Source organism: Nerophis ophidion, linkage group LG11 (assembly GCF_033978795.1).
Source record: "Nerophis ophidion isolate RoL-2023_Sa linkage group LG11, RoL_Noph_v1.0, whole genome shotgun sequence".
Classification (NCBI taxonomy): Eukaryota; Metazoa; Chordata; class Actinopteri; order Syngnathiformes; family Syngnathidae; genus Nerophis; species Nerophis ophidion.
This window is the reverse complement of record NC_084621.1, coordinates 26,633,872-26,659,253: the sequence shown is the minus strand read 5'-3', so window position 1 is coordinate 26,659,253 and position 25,382 is coordinate 26,633,872. Positions and strand designations below refer to the sequence as shown.

General features: G+C 39.7%; 1 protein-coding gene across 1 annotated transcript in view; it reads right to left on the bottom strand.

Moving 5' to 3' along the window:
- Window positions 1-25,382, bottom strand: part of LOC133561862 (ubiquitin-conjugating enzyme E2 E2) — a 123,664-nt gene that overhangs the window by 63,530 nt on the left and 34,752 nt on the right. The window contains exon 3 of the mRNA XM_061915475.1: window positions 15,981-16,031. Coding sequence (XP_061771459.1) covers window positions 15,981-16,031 — 51 coding nt within the window. The remainder of the gene's footprint in view (window positions 1-15,980; window positions 16,032-25,382) is intronic.

Below are 25,382 nucleotides of genomic sequence, written 5' to 3'. Positions count from 1 at the left end.
GCGGAAGGCGGTGTACACCCTGGACAAGTCGCCACCTCATCGCAGTTGAATAATACTTCAACAAAATATGAATGTAAGTTCATAAACTGTGAAAAAAAATGCAACAATGCAATATTCATGTTTGTGAACATGTTGCATAAATATTGATGTTAAAGATTTTTTTTTTTGTAAAGAAATGTTTAGAATTAAGTTCATGAATCCAGATGGATCTCTATTACAATCCCCAAAGGGGGCACTTTAAATTGATGATTACCATATTTTTCGGATTGTAAGTCGCTCCGGAGAATACGTGGCACAGGCCGAAAATGCATAATAAAGAAGGAAAAAAACATATATACGTCGCACTGTAGTATAAGATGCATTTTTGGGGGAAATTTATTTGATAAAATCCAACACCAAGAATAGACATTTGAAAGGCAATTTAAAATAAATAAAGAATAGTGAACAACAGGCTGAATAAGTGTACGTTATATGTAGGGTTGGGTATCGAGTATCGATTGGAACCGGGACTAACTTTCCGATTCTCCCGGAATCATTCAAAAGTTTACATTTCGATTCCTAGTTTCTAGTTTCGATACCCAGTCCGTCGACCGGAAAAAAATAATATGTCCGCCGACCGTAAGAAGAAGCCGCTGAACACCAACGAAGAAGCGCCCACCGCCGGAAGTGTTAGCATAGCCGAGCCTATGTAGCTGAGCGTCGGCGGTCGAAAGTGTGGCTTTATTTTACTAAAAAAAATTAAATATCGGCAAAATGTAACACGTGCGACAGGACTGTTTCGTGCTTAGGAGGGTGCACATCGAACATGATGAAGCACCTCCGAGTTCATGGAGTACAAATAAATGCGTGTCCCGTCTTTGACGCACTGCGCCGACCGTCCTCCTCTGCCTCTTCCTCTGGCTCCGGCTGCGACGCCCAGTCTGGCACCTCGGTGACTGCACTGCAGTCCGAATCCGGTAAGTAAAACAATATATATGCAATAAATAATGTGTTTTGCGCCAACGTTGAGGCAGCTAACAAATTAGCCCGCGTATTTTTTCATAGACAATTTACAACCTGCTAGCCGGGCTCCGCGATGTGCTCAGCGTACTCCGTTCGACGTAGCGGAAATGGGGAAGATGTCGGTGCCACAGACGGAAGAGTGCCACAGAAAGGTCACTGCACACAGTCAAAAGACTGCATCCCTTTTCAGAGGTGGAATCTCCAACATTTAGGTTAGTTAAGCAATAACGTTAGAGCTAAGCTAATTGATACTGGGCTAAACAGTAACAGCAACATTACATGTTTGTTTATGTTTGCAGGGATATGGTGAAAACTCTCAATCCAAAATACATACCACCTTCCAGGGACTACCTGGCAAACACATTGATCCCAGCATGGTACAAGAAGAATCGGAATCGAGAATCGTCAGGAATCGGAATCGAAACAAAGAATCGGAATCGATCGAATTCAAACGATACCCAACCCTAGTTATATGACGCATAGATAACCAACGGAGAACGTGCCTGGTATGTTAACGTAACATATTATGGTAAGAGTCATTCAAATATCTATAACATATAGAACATGCTATAAGTTTACCAAAAAATCTGTCACTCCTAATCGATAAACCCGATTGAATCTTCTGCCTCGATGTCGCTTCTAAACAATTCTGCCAACTCCAATGCTATGTGGCGCTTCCTCTTGTCATTTTCTGCTGCATATTTCACTATACAAAACTATGAAAAAAACTGCAACTTATAGTCCGAAAAATACGGTACTTCTATGTGTAGAAATTTTTATTCATAATTGAATCACTTGTTTATTTTTCAACAAGTTTTAATTTTTTTTAATATCTTTTTTTCCAAATAGTTCAAGAAAGACCACTACAAATGAGCAATATTTTTTTTGCACTGTTATACAATTTAATAAATCAGAAACTGATGACATAGTGCTGTATTTTACTTCTTTATCTCTTTTTCCATCCATCCACTCAATGTGCCAGGGCCCATAAAAATAGGTCAAAGGTACAGCCAAATGTATGTGTCGGTCCAAATTTATTTGTGGTGGACCGCCAGAAAACGATAAATGTACGTTTTAATCCACGCATAACGTCAATTTATCTGAATTTAATTTTCCACTAATCTCGTTCTGGTTGCGTGCCGTATTTTGCCCCAATCCAACGCTTTGTGTTATTCCCTGCAGGAAAGCAAGTGATTCCCAATCTGACGATGCTTACTTAAAGGTTTTCTGATTTTGCATTCAAAGGCTAAAAGCGCCAGTAAAAAAATGTCAAGGTCGTATCAGGATCACACGCGCTGAAGGTTGGATATGATTCATCAATATTCATAAGGAGGCGGTGACTGTGTGCAAGACTCATCAATCATCCGAGGCCAAAGGCCGCTGACACCGAATAGCATTCCCTTGTTTTCTTGGCTCATCACATCTTACACATCCAAGCCTAAAATCACTACAATTGTGCCGCGCGCTTCGTTGAATACCCAGGAGGTTTTCCTGAAACTGAAAACCCCCGGCCTGCGCCCAATTTCTTCCGGTCTCCACCCCACCCAGTCATGAATATTGATAACCACACCCCTGCTGGGCTTTATGGCGACGCTGTGAAAAGTGATGCCGGCTGTGTCACTCACATCATCCTCCCCCCGCACACAAAACCAAGGTAGAGCCGCCACGGGTGTGTAGACGAGCCGTCATCAAGGGATACGTTGAAAGGTCGGGACGCAAAGAACAGAGGACGATGCTGATGAAGCCATTCATCTAGCAAATGTACAATGGCGTAACAATGGAGTCTCATTTATGTTGGGAGCAGCACGCCATCGTGTTAGAAAGAAACACCGCTGACGTTTTGATGCACTTTGCTCCGTCGGCACAGCAACAAAAACAAGTTTACAAAAAAAAATCCAGCCAAGGAAATCAAACAGTTTTTGGCACGCCATCAATTATTCACCGGGTCTGTTTCCACACTGCAGAATCACATTTACTTTTTACATTTTCCACTTCCCCCCCTGGCGTAGGAAAACAAAACTAAACCTTTTACCAAAGTTTCAAGATTTTCCACTTAGGGTGTAAATTTAAAAAGTACATAAAAACAGGATACGAGCCCGAAAACACTTAGGAGGTGAGAGACGGTGAGAGAGAGAGAGAGAGAGTGTCAACCTCGTCTTCAGTGGATTCATGAGTTAACTTTCTGCTTGGGTTTTTCTCTTAAAAAAACATTTTACTTTCAGAAAATAACCACTACTGTCTCTTTAGAGGGAAGCAGTGCAGAATTCTGACTGCGTCTTTGTTGATTTAGTGAATCGACTTAACAAACCAGAGAGACTTAACAACCTACCCCGGATTTCCACAAGATGCGAAACGGCTGCGGAACAGCACCGACATGGCAGCGACGTTCCCTGCACTAAATATACGCAGTGCTTCTACAAACCCCGTTTCCATATGAATTGGGAAATTGTGTTAGATGTAAATATAAACGTAATAAAATGATTTGCAAATCCTCTTGAACCCATATTCAGTTGAATATGCTACAAAGACAACATATTTGATGTTCAAACTGATAAAAAAAAAATGTTCATGCAAATAATCATTAACTTTAGAATTTGACAAAGAAGTTGGGAAAGGTGGCAATAAATACTGATAAAGTTGAGGAATGCTCATCAAACACTTATTTGGAACATCCCACAGGTGTGCAAGCTATATGAGAACAGGTGGGTGCCATGATTGGGTATAAAAACAGCTTCCCAAAAAATGCTCAGTCTTTCACAAGAAAGGATGGGGCAAGGTACACCGCTTTGTCCACAACTGCTTGAGCAAATAGTCAAACAGTTTAAGAACAACGTTTTTCAAAGTGCAATTGCAAGAAATTTAGGGATTTCAACAGCTACGGTCCATAATATCTTTAAAAGATTCAGAGAATCTGGAGAAATCACTCCACGTAAGCGACATGGGCGGAAACCAACATTGAATGACCGTGACCTTCGATCCCTCAGACGGCACTGTATCAAAAAACAGACGTCAATCTCTAAAGGATATCACCACATGGGCTCAGGAACACTTCAGAAAACCACTGTCACTAAATACAGTTGGTCGCTACATCTGTAAGTGCAAGTTAAAGCTCTACTATGCAAAGCGAAAGCCATTTATCAACAACATTCAGAAACGCCGCCGGCTTGTCTGGGCCCGTGATCATCTAAGATTGACTGATGCAAAGTGAAAAAGTGTTCTGTGGTCTGACGAGTCCACATTTCAAATTGTTTTTGGAAACTGTGGAAATTTGTGTCCCCGGGAACAAAGAGGAAAAGAACCACCCAGGTTGTTATAGGCGCAAAGTTTAAAAGCCAGCATCTGTGATGGTATGGGGGGGCATCAGTGCCCAAGGCATGGCTAACTTACACATTTGCGAAGGCACCATTAATGCTGAAAGGTACATACAGCAACGTGGACGCCCCTGCTTATTTCCGGAAGACAATGCCACACCACGTGTTACAACAGCGTGGCTTCATAGTAAAAGAGTGCGGGTAATAGACTGGCCTGCCTGTTGTCCAGACCTGTCTCCAATTGAAAATTTTGAAGCCTAAAATACGACAACAGAGACCCCGGAATGTTGAACAACTTAAGCAGTACATCAAGCAAGAATGGGAAAGAATTCCACCTGAAAAGCTTCAAAAATGTGTCTCCTCAGTTCCCAAACGTTTATTGAGTGTTGTTAAAAGAAAAGGTAATGTAACACAGTGGGGAACATTCCCTTTCCCAACTTCTTTGGCACATGTTGCAGCCATGAAATTCTAAGTTAATTATTATTTGCAAAAAAAATACAAAGTTTATGAGTTTGAACATCAAATATCTTGTCTTTGTAGTACATTCAACTGAATATGGGTTGAAAAGGATTTGCAAATCATTGTATTCTGTTTATATTTACATCTAACACAATTTACCAACTCATATATAACAGGGTTTGTACTTTTGTCTGTCACCGCAAAACAGGAAGTCAAGCACACTAATAAATTACCAAGTTTACTTTCAAAATAAAATAGTCCCTCCTTAAAGTGGATCGTATTTTACACTTTGAAACATCGTTATGGGCGGGGAAGACTATGAAGTCAACTTGTCAAAGTTTCTCAGACGCAATCTCAGCTTGTTGACACAAACGGATGAAGACATGCGAAATTTAAAAAGCCCATGCAGGCATATCCCAGGCAGCTATATGGAGGGCCTCTGTCAAATACCAGTTGATAGTGTGTTGTTGCTTGCTACAAAACAAATAAAGTTGTCATTCTGCAAGGCAAAACTCGTATTCTCCATGAGTCAAGTCAATGCCGTCACATTCACGGCGGATGGCGTTGCCATTCCGTGGCAGCTATGTTTCGCCAGCGCTTCGCATCCTGTAGAGATCAGGAGTTACAGCCACAGCTCTAACCCCTCTCTTGATAAGAGATTTGGTACTTTTATCGGCACCGGACAAATTTTGTCAGTACTACTGGGTATCAATCAGTGTTGGGACTAATGCGTTACAGTAACGGCGTTATTTTCGGCGGTAACTAGTATTATTTTTTATATTCAGTAACTCCGTTATCGTTACTACACGATGCGTTACTGTTTTAGTTTACGTTATTTTTATATTGTATCAGCTACAAACTGAGAAGATCTGAGTTTGTTTTATTGTTTCTTAACATGGAGATATTTTAACTACTTTTCTTTTGTCGAGCACAAAAAAAATATTTTAGTTAAATTTAAGTTGTGTCTTGGATCAAATATCCCATCTACTGCCCAAAACAGCAATTCAAGTCTGCTGAAACAGTTACAAAAGAAACAAGCTTTGACGAAGCTAGTAAAGAAAGACGACTCCGATGCCACTTCACCTCCCCCTAAGCAACAGCGGCTGGATTTTAACGGAGGAGCTGCTAGCCAGGACAACATTGATAAAGACATTGCAGCGTATGTGGTAGAAGACATGCAGTCTATTTCACAGTGGAGTTACTCGTTTTCAGGCAGGTAATTAGCATGATATCGGTGATCAAACAGCAAATGGCACAAAAACATGTTCCAGGTACCTAGACACTTGGGACAGTGAGTACTTAAACATGGAAACCAAGCTAAAGAAGACACTCCAAACTCTGCCTCTGCTTATCATTCAGCACTGAAGGTACACACACTGTCAATTCTCTTCTATACTCTTTCATTCTAGACTTCTAGAGGGTTTGATAATCACATCACTCTCAATGTATAGACTATAAAGTTCACAAACATAAAGAGAGATCCTAGTGGGCCGGGCTAATATTTCCTTTTCTCTAAACTAAAACTGGGGAAATGCGTAGAATGTTCTAGGCTTCAGTACAGTGTTGATCTCCTGAAGACAAGATTTTATTTCACAATTCCTTGAGAGAGAAAAAACGCCTGGTAAGGCTTTGTGTATAGCAGTATGTGTGTTGTATATAGTGACATGACGTATAATCATGTCACGTGTGCCTTCCTTGGGTGAAGCCAGGTTTACAGCTATGTTGTGACATGTTGTTATTATGCGGTTTGTTAATTATGTATGTTATGTTGCAGCTATTTAAAATAGTTTTGTCAATTTGTTATGGCCCGAAATAAATTGGCCGTTTGAAGCATATCTTGTTTGTGTGTTGTATGTAGATCACATTGCTTAGCAGAGTTCAGTGATGCAAAAGCATGTCAAGTTGATCAACAGATTGTATTATTCTCCAGTGCAATAACAGTACTGAAATGAAGGCTAAAAGTGCAATAATGGGAGCCTTAATTTTTTTTTTTTTTTTTTTTAAAGAAGTAACTAAATAGTTACCTTCCACAGTAACGCATTACTTTTTGGTGTAAGTAACTGAGTTAGTTTTGAAATAAAGCCAGGAATCGATACTGTATCGGATCAAATGTGAACTGTACCCATCCCCAGTCCTGACACACGCATGTGTAAATGTCCCAAAAGCAAGGAGGTGGATGTGACAAGTAAGGAGGTACGAGGGTGGAGTGGGACAATAACTGAGGTTCACAATGTGGGAGATACAACGGTTGCCGACTGGAAAATAAAAACTGAACGTTGGGCACTGGAGAGAACCCACCAGTCCCAACACATTAAAGGGGAACATTATCACAATTTCAGAAGGGTTAAAACCAATACAAATCAGTTCCCAGTGACTTATTCTATTTTTTAGTTTATTTCAAAATTTTGCCCGTCCTGGAATATCTCTAAAAAAAAACATTAAAGTGCCTGATTTTCGCTATCTGCGAAGCCACGGTCCATTTCCCTGTGACGTCACATAGCGATGCCAATACAAACAAATGGTGGATAGCACAGCAAGATATAGCGACATTAGCTCGGATTCGGACTCGGATTTCAGCGGCTTAAGCGATTCAACAGATTACGCATGTATTGAAACGGATGGTTGGAGTATGGAGGCAGATAGCGAAAACGAAATTGAAGAAGAAACTGAAGCTATTGAGCGAATAGCTATTGACGCTATTCGGCCATGTTTGCCTTAGCATCACCGGTTAAATGTTCCGACCAACGATCGGAAGTTTCGCACCTTGTGACACTGGATCAACTTAAATATGTCGATTGGTAAGTGTTTGTTTGGCATTAAATGTGGGTGGAAGGAAACGCTGGATGCAAATACAGCTACAAATGTACGTACAGCTAGCCTAAATAGCATGTTACCATTGATTAGCTGGCAGTCATGCTGCGACCAAATATGTCCGGTTAGCACATAAGTCAATAACATCAACAAAACTCACCTTTGTGATTTCGTTGACTTTATCGTTGGGAATGCATCTGCTTTGAGTGTCGCAGGATATCCAGACATTATTTGCCATCTCTGTGCCATCTCTGCTGTAGCATCGCCGGTAAAAAACAAACGAGGGACTTTCGCATTTCTTGACACTGGAGCAACTTAAATCCGTCGATTGGTATGTGTTTGTTTGGCATTAAATGTGGATGGAGGGAAAGGCTGGATGCAAATATAGCTACAAATGAGGCATAACGATGCAATATGTACATACAGCTAGCCTAAATAGCATGTTAGCATCGATTAGCATGCCGTGCTAATCGATGCACATTCTACGTAAATCAACTTGAATCCGTCCCTAATCGTGTTGTTACACCCTCCGACAACAGACAGACGAGGCATGATGTCTCCAAAGTACCGGAAAACAGTCAAAAAAACAGAAAATAACAGAGCTGATTTGACTTGCTGCGTGTAATGTGGTGGAGAAAATGGCGTTGACTACCTAGGTGACGTCACATTCTGACGTCATCGCTCCGAGAGCAAATAATAGAAAGGCGTTTAATTCGCCAAAATTCACCCATTTAGAGTTCGGAAATCGGTTCCAAAAAATATGGTCTTTTTTCTGCAACATCAAGGTATATATTGACGCTTACATAGGTCTGGTGATAATGTTCCCCTTTAAGTACACTTGCACAAGCTAAGGAGCTAATAATCCTCTTGAATCGGCAACACACTATATTTTCATTTCATGTTACTTTGTTTTGTCAAAAACGAAAACAACCTGCAGGCTGGTACCAGGAGCTCGTTACAAATTGTGCTTTATTTGCATCAATAGGTGCAAAAAGAGGGTGATGTGTTTGCCAGTGAGAGCAATGTCCGCTTCGAATCCTCGCTCATGTTGTTGCTGGTTTGACAGGCGCACAGAGTTGACGTGCGAGCTGTCACAACATTGCGACTAGCGTGTAGCCGACACCATCTCAAAGGGGAATTGTCCTTTGTTGTCTTTCTTCAGGAGTCCGCTGACAAACATGTGAACAAATAGACTAATTATTCACTTTAATCACATGTTCTTGTTTACCGCCTGCGTTTCAATACGCTAAAATTTATGATTAGTTCGGTCAATGAGTCTACTTTCTCTAACAAGCGATGGGAGTTCTCTCTCTATCAATATCCACATAAAAAGCTATCCATCTATTTATTGATATCTATCCATGGTTATCCATCCATGTCTATTGATATTTATCAAACTACTGATATCATCCATCTATCTCTATCCATCCATTCATCTAGCTTTATCAATATTTCTCTCTTCTTCAAGCAAGGTGGCCGAAATGTGCGGGTAAGTTGCTGTAATTGTACAAAGTTGTAAAGACCTACTGAAACCCACTACTACCCACCACGCAGTCTGATAGTTTATACATCAATGATGAAATATTAACATTGCAACACATGCCAATACGGCCGGTATAGTTTACTAAATTGCAATTTTAAATTTCCCGCGGAGTTTCTTGTTGAAAACGTCGCGGAATGATGACGCGTGCGCGTGACGTCACGGACTGTCAGGAAATATTAACGCAGCACTATTTGCGGCTAAAAGTCGTCTCTTTTCAATGCGCAATTACACAGTTTTCTGGACATCTGTGTTGCTGAATCTTTTGCAATTTGTTCAATTAACAATGGAGAAGTCAAAGTAGAAAGATGGAGTTGAAAATCTTTAGCCTTTAGCCACACAAACACACAGTTATTCCTTGTTTAAAATTCCCGGAGGTGAAGCTTTACTATGGATCAGAGCAGTCAAGCGAACATGGATCCCGACCAATTGTCAACCGGCAAGTTTCAGTGAGAAAATTGTGTTAAAAATTCGCCTCTCACCCGAGATCTGTGGAGTTTGCGCCTCAGACACTGGCCTCAAGACACCCGTGGACACACCCCTCCGACTATCAGGTACTATTTAATCTCACTAAAACACTAGCAACACAATAGAAAGATGAGGGATTTCCCAAAATTATCCAAGTAAATGTGTCTAAAAACATCTGAATCCGTCCCAATGCAATCGGCTTTTTTTTTTTTAACTTTTTTTTTTTTTTCTAGTCCTTCGCTATCAATATCATCATCCACGAATCTTTCATCCTCGCTCAAATTAATGGGGAAATTGTCGTTTTCTCGGTCCGAATAGCTCATGCTGCTGGAGGCTCCCATTATAAACAATGTGAGGACGTGAGGAGCCCTCACCCTTGTAACGTCATCGTCTGCGACTTCCGGTAAAGGCGACGCTTTTTTATCAGCCCCAAAAGTTGCAAACTTTATTGTCGATGTTCTCTACTAAATCCTTTCAGCAAAAATATGGCAATATCGCGAAATGATCAAGTATGCCACATAGAATGGACCTGCTATCCCTGTTTGAATAAGAAAATCTCATTTCAGTAGGCCTTTAAGGCTGTGCATAATTAGAGTGGTTGAATCTGGGAAAATTGATGCATATTTGCAAAATCCTGTTGGCTCCCATGTAGGGCTGGGCGATATATCGAATACACTCGATATATTGCGGGTTTGTCTCTGTACGATATAGAAAATGACTATATCGTGATATTCAAATATATGTTCTCACACAGTTGCTTTTAGCTGCGGGCATTACACTTCAGGCTCTTCTCACTCTTTCTTCCCACAGAGACGTAAAACAAGCGCACCTTATTACATACGTCACATACTGACGCGCGTGCAACATCATACGCCCTCGCTGAGCAGAGAGGTAGCAGCATGGGTAACGTTAGCGGTGGCACGTGAGCGGTACGAGTGGTAACATGAGAGAGAGAAGGTGCGAATCAGGTAACAAAAAAGGAAGAATTAATTCCCAAAAAAACAGCACAGGGTCCATTGTCTGGCGGTGCTTTGGCTTCAAGCGGGAAGATGTTGAACAGACAACCGTAATATGTCAAGTATGTGGCAAAAGCGCTGCTACAAAAAGTAGCACCACTGCTAATTTGTAGCACCATTTGAAAAGTCACCCGCTAGAGAATGAAGAGTGCTGGAAACTCTGCATGTCGAAATCTTGAGTGACACCGTATGAAAAAATAGTCAACAACAAAGGAGATAATGTCCGCAGTAACCTATTATGCAGCTCATTTTTATTTGACACTTATTGAAATATCTTGTGTGACATCATGCACAAAAGTGCACTTTATTTGTTTTAAACTATTGTAGTGGCGTTCTGTAGAAAAAATGCACTTTAATTTTGTGTTGTTTTGATATGTCATCTTAGTGACATCATGCACAAAAGTGCACTAATAGCTTGTTTTAAAATGTCTCTGACAATCTTGCACTTTCTGCTTTGAAATGACATGAATGTTTGTGCCACTGCTGAATAACTGTTTAATAAATACAGTTTTGGTCAATTGACTTAGTTGTGAATTCCTTCTCTGCATGAAAGTTTAAAATGAGCATATATTAATGCAGTATGAACAACAATGTTTTAATGTAGACACATAAAATCATCATACTGCTGTGATCGTATTTTTCGGAGTATAAGTCGCACTGGAGTATAAGTCGCATTATTATGGGAAATCTATTTGATAAAACCCAACACCAAGAATAGACATTTGAAAGGTAATTTAAAATAAATAAGGAATAGAGAACAACAGGCTGAATAAGTGTATGTTATATGACACATTAATAACCAACTGAGAAGGTGCCTGGTATATTAACGTAACATAATTTGGAAAGAGTCATTCAAATAACTATAACATATACAACATGCTATATGTTCTATATGTTCTAACATACGTTTACCAAACCATCTGTCACTCCTTATTGCTAAGTCTCATGAAATCTAATACGTGTAGTCCAGGAGTCATCAACGCGGTGCCCACGGGCACCAGGTAGCCCGTAAGGACCAGATGAGTAGCCCGCTGGCCTGTTATAAAAATAGCTCAAATAGCAGCACTTACCAGTGAGCTGCCTCTATTTTTTAAATTTTATTTATTTACTAACAAGCTGGTCTCGCTTTGCTCGACATTTTTAATTCTAAAAGAGCCAAAACTCAAATAAAATTTGAAAATCCAAGAAAATATTTTAAAGACTTGGTCTTCACTTGTTTAAATAAATTTTTTTTTTTTTTTTTACTTTGCTTCTTAAAACTTTCAGAAAGACAATTTTTGAGAAAAAAATACAACCTTAAAAATTATTTTAGGATTTTCAAACACATATACCTTTTTACATTTTAAATTCCTTCCTCTTCTTTCCTGACAATTTAAATCAATGTTCAAATTTAAAAAAAAAAAAATTATTGTAAAGAATAACAAATACATTTTAATTTAATTCTTCATTTTAGCTTCTGTTTTTTTGACAAAGAATATACTGTATGTGAAATATTTCTTCAAACTTATGATTAAAATTCAAAAAAATTATTCTGGCAAATCTAGAAAATCTTTAGAATCAAATTTGAATCTTATTCCAAAGTCTTTTAAATTTCTTTTAAAATTTTTGTTCTGGAAAATCTAGAAGAAATAATGATTTGTCTTTGTTAGAAATATAGCTTGGTCCAATTTGTTATATATTCTAACAAAGTGCAGATTGGATTTTAACCTTTTTTCGGGTGAATTTTGAATTTTAAAGAGTCAAATTTAAAAAAAAACAATGTTTCCAAATTAAATTTTAATTTTTTTTCTGTTTTTGTCCTCTTTTAAACCGTTCAATTGAGTGTTTTTTTCATCATTTATTCTCTACAAAAAATCTTCCGTAAAAGGAAAAAATTACGGAATGACAGACAGAAATACCCATTTTTGTGTGTGTGTGTGTGTGTGTGTATATATATATATATATACACATATATATTTATTTATTAAAGGTAAATTGAGCAAATTGGCTATTTCTGGCAATTTATTTAAGTGTGTATCAAACTGGTAGCCCTTCGCATTAGTCAGTACCCAAGAAGTAGCTCTTAATTTCAAAAAGGTTGGTGAACCCTGGTCTAGTCTCTTACGTGAATGAGCTAAATATTATTTGATATTTTACGGTAATGTGTTAATTTCACACATAAGTCGCTCCTGAGTATAAGTCGCACCCTTGGCCAAAATATTAAAAAAATTTGACTTATAGTCCGAAAAATACGGTATATGTATCAAGTGTTCATTCAAAGCCAAGTCAAAATATTGAGATATACATCGTGTATCGTGACATGGCCTAAAAATATTAAGATATTAATAAAAGGCCATATCGCCAAACACTATACCCATGACATAATATTATTACTAAAACTGATGTCCACGTGGACATCTGTTTCAGTGGACTCCATCCTGTGGGCGGCAGATCCAAGCGGTTCAGTGATGACAAATTGTCTACATGAAGGTCTACATTGTGCGGCGGAAAACACGCCGTGATATTTCCACCGCCTCCCCGATGATAATGAGACGATGAAGCAGACGGCGGATTTCACGCGCATGACGAGGACAAAGTGGCGATGTAGTCAAGACCAGGTGACATAAATCAACCGGGCTCTTTCCACCCCCGACGCTGCGTTTGTGGAACGTTCCCAAGTGGATCTCTTTAGCGTGACTCTCCTCCTGCCTGGCGAAGAAGGCCAACAGCCTGTGACTCCATTTGTCGCAGCCGCTGAAATGAATAACCTTTCAAGCGAGCCCGGCTTGGAGCGGGGAAGCATGCGGCATACAAACAAGACAGGCCCGTCCCCCGCCTGCCAGCGCCATTTGCCCGACAAATGCAGCGCTTCTCCCACCATCGTTGTTAAAGGTGTAATCAATTTGTAGGTATCACGGCAAAGCAATTATTGTATGAAGGTATCATTTAGAGTGTGTGGAGTGGGAACACACACGCTGTAAGGGATTATCTCCAGGAAGCTTAATTGTTTCCCAGGCAACTCGTCCCCCACCAACAATGTGAAATCTCCTCTGGCGATTATTTTACTTTCAAATTACTTACTCGTGTCCTCAGGCCAAATCCTTCATGTGAGCCAACCAAGTAATATTTTTAAGAGGTGCGTTTTGAGGTGTGTGGGGGTTGGGGGAAGAAAAACAACATGTCTTTTAGCCCGCAGTATCATACAGTACATAACATTTTGTCATGTTACAGCCTCGTTTCCGAAACGGAATACATTAATTTTTGTCCTTAAAGTTGTACACACAATACCCCATAATTAGGGTTGGGTGATATGGCCTTTTTTAAATATCTTGATATTTTTAAGCCATATTGTGATACACGATATATATCTTGATATTTTGCCTTAGCTTTAAATTAACACTTGATACACATAATAACAGCAGTATGATGATTCTAGGTGTCTATATCAAAACATTTTTCTTCATACTGCATTATCATATGCTCATTTTAAAGGGGAACATTATCACAATTTCAGAAGGGTTAAAACCAATAAAAAACAGTTCACAGTGGCTTATTTTTGCAGAATTGTATTTTTGTGTTGTTGAATATTGGTTAAGGAATGACCAAAATTCAATGGTCAACGTCAGAACCCAACATTGATTAAATGTCAAAAAGCATGTTGTTTCAATGTTGTATTTGTGTTGTAGAATATTGGTTGGGAAATGACCAACATGTAATGGTCAAATTTAAGTCAGGACCCAACATTGATTAAAAGTCGTCAAAAAGCATGTTTCAATGTCGTATTTGTGTTGCAGAATATTGGTTGGGAAATGACCAAAATTAATGGTCAAATAAACGTTAGAACTCAACATTGATTAAACATCGTCAAAAAGCATATTGTTCCAACGTCATGTCATACTTGTGTTGTAGAATATTGGTTGGGAAAATACCAAAATGCAATGGTCAACGTCAGAACCCAACATTGATTAAACGTCAAAAAGAATGTTGTTTCAATGTCGTATTTGTGTTGCAGAATATTGGTTGGGAAATGACCAAAATTCAATGGTCAAATTAACGCCAGAACTCAACATTGATTAAACGTCATCAAAAAGCATGTTGTTTCAATGTCGTATTTGTGTTGTAGAATATTGGTTGGGAAATGACCAAAATGTAATGGTCAAATTAAAGTCAGGACCCAATATTGATTAAAAGTTGTCAAAAAACATGTTCCAATGTTGTATTTGTGTTTCAGAATATTGGTTGGGAAATGACCAGAATTCAATGGTCAAATAAACGTCAGAACACAACATTGCTTAAACGTCGTCAAAAAGCATGTTCTTCCAACGTAATTTTTGTGTTGTAGAATATTGGTTGGCAAATGACCAGAATTCAATAGTCAAATCAACATCAAAACCCAACATTGATTAAATGTCGTCAAAAAGCATGTTGTTCCAACATTAGGTTTGACAGGACCTAATTTAACAAGTTTTCAACCTTGTTTTAATGTATTGTACCTGCAGGGGATGTTGTAATTGCTGCCGAAGGTGCATCAACAAGGTGAACACTTGGGTACATGCGATTTTTTTTTAATTTGCTAAATTAATTAAAAAAAAAAAAAAAACATTTCACATTGTCATGATGGGGTGTTGTGTGTCGATATTTGAGGACAAAAATGAATGTATTCCATCATGGAAAGAGGTTGTAACATAAGAAAATGTGTAAAAAGTATGCACTGCAACAAACCAGGCTGCAGTGAAAAGGTGAGCTTGGTGTTTGCTGCTAATGATGGCGGCCTACTGACTGATCCATCCGTGCAATAAACGGGGCCGTCGATGGCTTGATGACTCGAACAAACAGTTGGAGCAGGTGCCTGGAGAACAAAGCTGAAGACGGTCAGAAAACATCAACATCATCGCCTCAGACAATCTCACACCCGGCAAACGAGCGTCTCATCTCAAGCAGGACCGACAAAGGCGGCGTCACTTTGTGTTATTGCAGCTGATGAAAGGCGTCTTCCGGCGCGGCCTCCCCGAGGCTCGCTCACGTCGTCACGCCAAGGGGAAGACGGATGCGCATGCGGCCACATCTCTTCCTCAAAAGGCCCGAGAGGCGCGACGACATTACACAATAACCATTGTCTGTGCTAAATCCCCCGCTAGCGCAAGGAAGGCGGGAGGGAGGGAGGGTAGGTGGGCAGACGGATGGGGGTGAACGATAGAAAAAATCGAAACCGGCTTTAAAGTGACACCGCAGCTCAATTTCTACCCTCTCACTGCAACCATAACACTGTAATCGAAAGTGTGTGCGTGTCCAAATCAGCTGATGTCATCACACGCCAACAGCATCATTGTGCAAGCGAGCACGGGAACACAAACATCAGCAGATAAATCGTTAGAGCAGATAAGAGCTTCTTACCTGCAGTTTGGAGGGGGGTCTAATGTAATTTCAGCGAGCTCCTTTTGAATCCTGAAAAGAGACAGGAATAGATGTACAGTATTTAATGAACTAAAGTTAGAAGCACCTTTAGAAACATGAGCGCCATTGTGAATACAAATGCAGTCTTGTCGACTAGGTTGGATCTTGAAAAATACACATTTGAAGGAAGAGTTATGTGACAACCTGTGCTCCGGAATAATCCTTTGCATCATTCACAATAGAGCGGCACGATTTCAAAATCAGAATAATTTTATTGCCATTGTTTAAGAACGGGTTCACAAACAATGAATTTTTCTTGGTGCAATCGTGCAACATAAAACACATTTAACACAGAATAGGTAATACAAACCCCGTTTCCATATGAGTTGGGAAATTGTGTTAGAGATAAATATAAACTGAATACAATGATTTGCAAATCCTTTTCAACCCATATTCAGTTGAATGCACTAAAAAGACAAGATATTTGATGTTCAAACTCAAAAACTTATTTTTTTTTTGCAAATAATAATTAACTTAGAATTTCATGGCTGCAACATGTGCCAAAGTAGTTGGGAAAGGGCATGTTCACCACTGTGTTACATCATCTTTTCTTTTAACAACACTCAAAAACGTTTGGGAACTGAGGAAACTAATTGTTGAAGCTTTGAAAATGGAATTCTTTCTCATTCTTGTTTTATGGGGAGTAAGCACTCTTCATTCTCTAGCAGGTAACTTTTCAAATGATGCTCCATATTAGCAGTAAAGCTACTTTTTGGAGCAATGCTTTTGCCCCACATTTGACAAATTACGGTTGTCTGTTTGATGTTCCCACCTGAAGCCAAACCACCGCCAGACAATGGAACCCCTGCTGTTTTTCTTTGTTACCAGATTCGCACCTTCTCTCTCTCGTATTACCACTCACACCACAACTAACGTTAACCATGCTGCTACCTCTCTGCTCCGCGAGGACGTATACGTATGTGACGTGTGTGAGAAGGTGCGCTTGCTGTGTGTGAGAAGGAGACACAAGAGTGGGAAGAGCCTGTAGTGGAATGCCAGCAGCTAAAAAATACTGCGTGAGAACATAAACTCGGATATCATGATAGTCATTTTCTAAATCGCACAAAGACAAACTTGCGATATACCGAATATATTGACATATCGCCCACCCCTAATCCTAAATAATTAAACAAACAAAAACAATTTAACTTAAATAAATATTGATCATCTTAAAGTGCATTTTTTTTTACTGTTGGAAAAACTAGGCCGGACGTTGTCTTTTTGTTTGTTGGCATCCCGGCAATCTTGCTTGTTCGTCCGTGTTGATGGGCTCATATTGCCCATCCTAAAATATTACCACAACAGTACATTTGGCTTTGTATTTTGTACATACTTTCTTCCTCCTAAATGTTATTTTGCACAAATTCCCGCTGGCGAAGTCTCGAGGCTTTCTGTATGTGCTTACGGTATGCATAAAGCTGGTTTTGGATTATTTAAAAGAACAGGGCTCAGTCACTACGTTTCCATGCACTAAATTAGTCTGATCTCTCAAATTGTTAGTTTTTTTGTATTTTCACACCATTGTGTAAAGTCCAAGTGTCCATGCAATCTCTCTAATGCGACTATGTGCCTCCTGTACACTTGGGGGCGTTCATTTCCCTTTAGCGTGGATAAATAAACTCCTTTTCAAGTTGACCTATGACGTCACACTACTCACCTGCGGATCCTTACAACTTGTTTGAAGTGATGTCGGCTGTAAAATTGGCGCAGATGACAAATATCCATGAAAGAGACGGCGCTTAGATGGCAGCGTATGTTGTTCCAAAACCTGTATGTACATTTCAGCATTAATGGTGCCTTCACAGATGTGTAAGTTACCCATGCCTCGGGCACAAATGCACCCCCATACAATCACAGATGCTGGCTTTTAAACTTTGCGTCGATAACAGTCTGGATGGTTCGATTCCCCTTTGGTCCGGATGACACGATGTCGAATATTTCCCAAAACAATTTGAAATGTGGACTCGTCAGACCACTGAACAATTTTCCACTTTGTATCAGTCCATCTTAGATGATCTCGGGCCCAGAGAAGCTGGCAGCGTTTAAGGATGTTGTTGATAAATAGATTTCGCTTTGCATAGTAGAGCTTTAGCTTGCACTTACAGATGTAGCGACGAACTGTATTTCGTGACAATGGTTTTCTGAAGTTTTCCTGAGCCCATGGGATGATATCCTTTAGAGATTGATGTCGGTTTTTGATACAGTGCCATCTGAGGGATCGAAGGTCACGGTCATTCAATGTTGGCTTACGTGGAGTGATTTCTCCAGATTCTCTGAACTTTTTGATGATATTATGGACCGTAGATGTTGAAAACCTTACATTTCTTGCAATTGCACTTTGAGAAGCGTTGTTCTTAAATTGTTTGACTATTTGCTCACGCAGTTGTGGACAAAGCGGTGTACCACGCCCCATCCTTTCCTGTGAAAGATTGAGCATTTCTTGGGAAGCTGTTTTTATACCCAATCCTGGCACCCACCTGTTCCCCATTATCCTGCACACCTGTAGGATGTTCCAAATAAGTGTTTGATAAGCATTCCTCAACTTTAGCAGTATTTATTGCCACCTTTCCAACTTTTTTGACACATGTTGCTGGCATCAAATTCCAAAGTTAATGATTTGCAGAAAAAAAAAAAAAAAGGTTCATCAGTTTGAACATCAAATATGTTGTCTTTGTAGCATATTCAACTGAATATGGGTTGAAAATGATTTGCAAATTATTGTATTCCGTTTATATTTACATCTAACACAATTTCCTAACTCATAGGGAAACGGGGTTTGTAATTTAGTGCATGGACACGTACCGACTGTGTTCAGTTAATTCCATTGTCAAATAAACGCCATGCACAGAGTGCGACCTCTTTCTTTCGGTTTGAAGCAAGAGATGAAGAAACGCAAGGCTTAACAATTCTGATTGGCAAACAAGTCTGTCACTCAAATTCCGGTAACGCAGAGGGGAAAAAAAAAACTTCCGCCGCTTGCGGTTATTTATCGCACTAAATAAAACCTCAATGGCGATTAATCATGCAGTCCTAATTCTTGTCTAACGAGTTTTATGCTCCACCAGCAAGCCGATGGACAAATCAGTCAAAACCTAAGCAGGCTGTTTAACTGTTGATGTGTTGAACATGGCAGAAACCTTTACGCATGCTTTAAAAACAGAACAGCAAACACTGGCTGTTCCTAAGTGGAACTTCTGACCGTCGTGGTGGAATAAACACACAACACCTGACATCCAGACTAGAAAGTTGTTTGGCAAAGGGCTCCTATCACTTCAAACATGAAGGCTCTCGCACTACATTCACTCAGAACTGAATACAGTGGAACCTTTTATAAGTAAAACACTCTGATGTACAATTGGGGACTTTCTCCAGGGAAAAAACTTTTTTTTTTTTCTGAAGTCAATACCGATAACTTATTTATAAGTAATATTTTTTTTAAATGTAGATTTAGGTGGAGTTTGTGCTCATGCGGAGGTAAGAAAGAGTCAAACAAGGGCAGATGTGACAAAGTCTACTTGTAGAGTTGTCCAGACAAAAGCCAGTATCTTCAAGGGCAGATCATCCAGCAGCATCATTTCCAAGATTAAATCACAAAATGCTTCCACCCTTGGGTTATGTCTGGCAAACGTTTTGCACTTTTCAAACACCACGTGGATAGTAACAAGCCCCTTTGTGGCAGCGTCTTTAGCAGCAGACGTCTTTGCAGCTGCTAGTCTTTTGACAAGGACTAAAACGTTTGATCATATTACGCCTATACTGGCTCACCTGCACTGGCTTCCTTTTAAGGTTTTATTACTTACGTATAAAATACTAAACCGTCTAGCTCCATCTTATGTTGCTGATTGTATTCTACCATACGTCCCGGCCAGGAATCTGCGTTCTATGAACTGCGGCTAATTAGTGATTCCCAAAACACACCACCGCCATCCGAATATGCGCGCCGACTTGTTTATTTCTGATCTATTTCTATTATAACAAACTTGACAACAGAGAGAAAGAAGAACAAAATAAACTTTTGACACGCAGTAACCTTTGTAGGGCATCTTTGTGCTGAAGAACGCTGATCAGTAGGGGTGGAACAGTACTTGTATTTGTATTGAACCGTTTCGGTACGGGGATTTTGGTTCGGTTCGGAAGTGTACCGAACGAGTTTCCACACAGACATATTAGGTAGCGCACCGCAAGTTGTGTAAACAATGCAGAGCGAGGCACAACACACGGCAGCCTAGCAGCGACCGGACGAGGACAACATGCAAAAGCCAGAGCTGGAAGACCGTCCTGCCTCATTAACATCTCCCGTTTGCGAATACTTTGGCTGCGCGGTGCGATACAACAATGCAGGACGGAGGTTTGCCGACATTGTTGAGCAGCAGTAGGGTACGCTTCTGACAACACGTCAAACATGCTAACTCCTTTGAAGAGTCACCCCCGCATTCAAACAGCCTCTTCTCGGCCAGCCAGGCAGGATTGAAGCAATAACAAATGTTTTTATAGCAGATTTAAGACCATCCATCCATCCATTTTCTACTGCTTGTCTCGTTCGGGGTCGCAGGGGGTTGCTGTATTGCATTAAGAACTAGATTTTGACCCACTTCTATGGTGGAAGAACAATAAGCCCATATATCCTCTTACTGCCAAGTTAGACCGGCTGGGGTGGGGGGTGTTTATGAACGTGGACCCCGACTTAAACAAGTTGAAAAACTTATTGGGGTGTTACCATTTAGTGGTCAATTGTACGGAATATGTACTGTACTGTGCAATTTACTAATAAAAGTCTCAATCAATCAATCAAAAAAAGCACTTTATATGTAGAAAGGTTTTGTTAAGAAAACATTCTGAGCCTTATCTTATTTAGTTTTTTTTATATATATGTTGACCACATTGACCTTGCCAATGGACCTGGTGTGTGTATGTATGTTATGCCATTGTTTACAAATTTTGTAAATAAATAACCCAATAATTTACATTTTGTTGTTTTCTTACTGTACCGAAAATGAACCGAACCGTGACCTCTAAACCGAGGTACGTACCGAACCGAAATTTTTGTGTACAGTTACACCCCTACTGATCAGTGAAACCAATTTGGAGTGTTTTTACTGAGCCGTAGTCTTTAAACTATATGGAATTTCATCCATGAGTCCATCTTCTTCCGCTTATTCGAGGTCGGGTCACGGTAGCAGCAGCCTAAGCAAAGAAGGCCAGACTTCCGTCTCCCCAGCCACTCCGTCCAGCTCTTCCCGGGGGATCCCGAGGCGTTCCCAAGCCAGCTAGGGAGACATAGTCCCCCCAACAACCTGACTAAATGCCCGAACCACCTCATCTGGCTCCTCTCCATGTGGAGGAGCAGCAGCTTTACTCTGAGCGCCTCCTAAATGAAAGAGCTTTTCACCCTCTGTCCAAGGCCCTGGAACCCGACGGCGGAAACTCCTTTCGGCCGCTTGTACCTGTGATCTTGTCTTTTCGGTCATAACCCGAAGCTCATGACCATAGGTGTACGGTAAATTGAGAGCTTTGCCTTCCGGCTCAGCTCTTTTTTTTTACCATGACAGACCAATACAGGGTTCGCATTACTGCAAACGCCGGACCGATCCCCCAGGAGTTCTCATGATCCACTCTTCCCTCACTTGTGAACAAGACTCCGAGGTACTTGAACTTGGGGCAAGATCTCTTCCCCAACCCGAAGATGTCAGTCTTCTCTGCCTTGGAGGTGCTGATTTTCCTCCCAGTTAATTCACATAAGGAGAGTGTTGTTTATCATTTTATGAACTACATTTCAATACGCAAAGCTGCGAGAAGTGCTTACTACTCTGACTTTGTTGGACAAATGTGAAATTAAATAGGCAGTACATGAGTGGAACGAAGGTAAATGACATTAAATATTAACTGTTCACTTTATTACATGTTGTAAAAGTAATCAGTTACAGTAATTTGTGTAGTTTTTAGCCTCTACTCGAGAGAACAGAATGCTTATACTGACAAGCAAAGGCTAAAGCCGATGCGTTAGTGGTGTCGGCGTGAGATAAACAATGACATTTATTATTTATATATTGGTTTTTACGGCTGAAATAGACCAAAAAGGAATTGCCTGACCCTCAATAATTGATAATTTACTGAGAGGATGACTTTCTGAATTTTGGACATGGCGTCCAAAAGACTGACTTTTCATGAACAATTCTGCAAACTTAATTTTTTTTATTATATCGTTTTGTATATTATTGCATTGCATTTCATTAAATAGACTTTAGTAAAATAACTGTAACCAAATAGTGTCTGTTTATTTACATATTTTCACTGTAGAAATATACTACTCATACTCCATATGTCCTCAGTCTGATTTGTATAAACTACCTTGAACTGTGAAATGTGGTGGAAACACAAACCACACGTTCCTAGAACTAAAGCAGGGGTGTCCAAACTACGGCCCACAGCGTCTTCAATTTGGCCCGCGAGACCGCGAGAGTCCAATAAACAATTTGACTAGGAACGGTGGATTCATATCATACATTAATAGTCACTGATCTGATAGCTGCCTTTTTGTTGACATTTGGTGCCCAACAAAAATAAATATAGCACAGCATTTACTCATTTGACCAAGTCCAAAAAAACCTTACCTAGTCATGGCGCAGGAAAAAAATAAATAAATCAACGAGCACAAAAATTCAACAAACATGGTCACAACACAACGTGCTCATTGAACTTTGTGGCTCTTATGAAAAATGTCCAATCAACATAAAAATTGAAATTATACCTATTTACACGAGATGATGGGACACATGCAAAACACTCTCTCGACACTTATCCATGTTAGGTATATATATATATATATATATATATATATATATATATATATATATATATATATATATATATATATATATATATATATATATATATATATATATATATATATATATATATATATATATATATATATATATATATATATATATATATATATATATATATATATATGGTATGTCCCATCCATCCATCCATTTTCTACCGCTTATTCCCTTTCGGGGTCGCGGGGGGTGCTGGCGCCTATCTCAGCTACAATCGGGCGGTAGGCGGGGTACACCCTGGACAAGTCGCCACCTCATCGCAGGGCCAACACAGATAGACAGACAACATTCACACACATTCACACACTAGGGCCAATTTGGTGTCGCCAATCAACATATCCCCAGGTCCCAATCCAGGTATTTGCACTTCAGAACCGATATCGGTACTGGCCTATCCGAGCATGTATTAAAGTTTAAAGTTATTTAGCCTACTTAGTTGTCAGATTCATGTTGAAAATGGTTTTAGTACTCTTGATAACAACTAGCCAGCTGACTTAGGTGAGTTTGAATAATACACAATGGTTGGTAACAATAAACTCTGACCTGTTTATTCAAGGATAAACACAAAATAGACAAAATTATACATGAAAAACAGAAATGGCATCATTGAACAGTAAAAAATTGAACAGTACAAAGTGCAAATAATGCTGTAAACATTATTAAATAAAGCAAAACAAACAAACAACCTGAGTGGGATAAAATGTCTGTAACTCAGCATCAATGTTCTTGAACAAGTGTAAACTTTACAACAACAAAAAAAAAACTATCTACACACTCCCTTCAATTGTTTGCCCCCCCCTCCCCCCCTGACTGCAGTCCGAGCATAATGGGGAGATTCTTTCTAACAAAGCTGCTGGTTGAGCTTCCAGCCTCCATTCCTGGTGTTTGCCTCAGCCACACCTTATCCAGAGGGCATGGTCTTCAGTTCTTGTTCCATTTTCATCACCTCTACCTTCAGTGCCTCCTTTGCCTGATCCGGGTTGGTAGCATTAGTGAAGAACCTTAACATTTGGATAAAATGTAATAGAGATATATCAATTATTTTATATTGTTTCAGCCAGTCTCCACATTTTAATGTTCGATGACAACAAGTGACACACAAAATAGATCACAAATGATCAACAGTGACATTCATTTCCTCACCCATCATATAACTGAAGGAGAATAAGATAAATAACAATAATAATAAATAATATTATAATAAATATAATAATAATAATATATTCCCATCACCTTATATCTCTGAAAAATTAGGCTACTAAAATAATGACAAAGAAATAAATGCCAGCTGTAGAGTAAAATATTTTCAGTATAGTACTGAAGCTTATAACATGCTCAAATAATTATAAAGCACTTACTTGTCTTTGTAGTGTGGATTTAGCATTGTTGCCACGGCATAGACGGGTTCAGTTTCCACATGGTCAAAATGTGTGTGCACGGCATCGAGTAAGGTGGCCTTCATGGTTTGAATCCCTCGGTGTTCTGCGCTCTCACTGTCTAGAAAGCATGTCGCACTAACATCGGCTGTCAGCTCTTGGAAGGGTTTAAGAACTGTTGCAGTTTTCTCTAGCAGCGACCATTGGTTGCCTGTTAATGTGGCTGGCAGGTTGCTGACGCTATGTTCATCTTGTTCGTTTTGGAGGGTAAAATAATCCCCCACAGTTGACATTTTTACTGTAGCTGTTAAATTCACATGGCCGTCCTAACGGTTAGAACACAGACCTGTGGATGTGTTAAAAGTGTGCTGGAAAATACGGAACGGCGCTTAGGGAGCAGCAGAAGAGTGAAATATATTATCTAAATCGGTGCGTTGAAAAACACGGACCAGATTTTTTAAAAACTGGATCTGGATCAACATTTTCCCATGCCTTGCCGTTACGCATTTTTTGGCAAATATCGGCGGCCGATCGGATCCAAATATCGGATCGGGACAACCCTAATATATATATACACATACATATATATATATGTATATACACACACACACACACACACACACACACACACACACACACACACACACACACACACACACACACACACACACACACACACACACACACACACACACACACACACACACACACACACACACACACACACACACACACACACACACACACACACACACACACACACACACACACAAACCCTGTTTCCATATGAGTTGGGAAATTGTGTTAAATTTAAATATAATCGGAATACAATGATTTGCAAATCCTTTTCAACCCATATTCAGTTGAATGCACTACAAAGACAAGATATTTGATGTTAAAACTTATAAACTTAAATTTTTTTGCAAATAATAATTAACTTCATGGCAGCAACATGTGCCAAAGTATTTGGGAAAGGGCATGTTCACCACTGTGTTACATCACATTTTCTTTTAACAACACTCAAACGTTTGGGAACAGATGAAACTAGATGTTGAAGCTTTGAAAGTGGAATTCTTTCCCATTCTTGTTTTATGTAGAGCTTCAGTCGTTAAACAGTCCGGGGT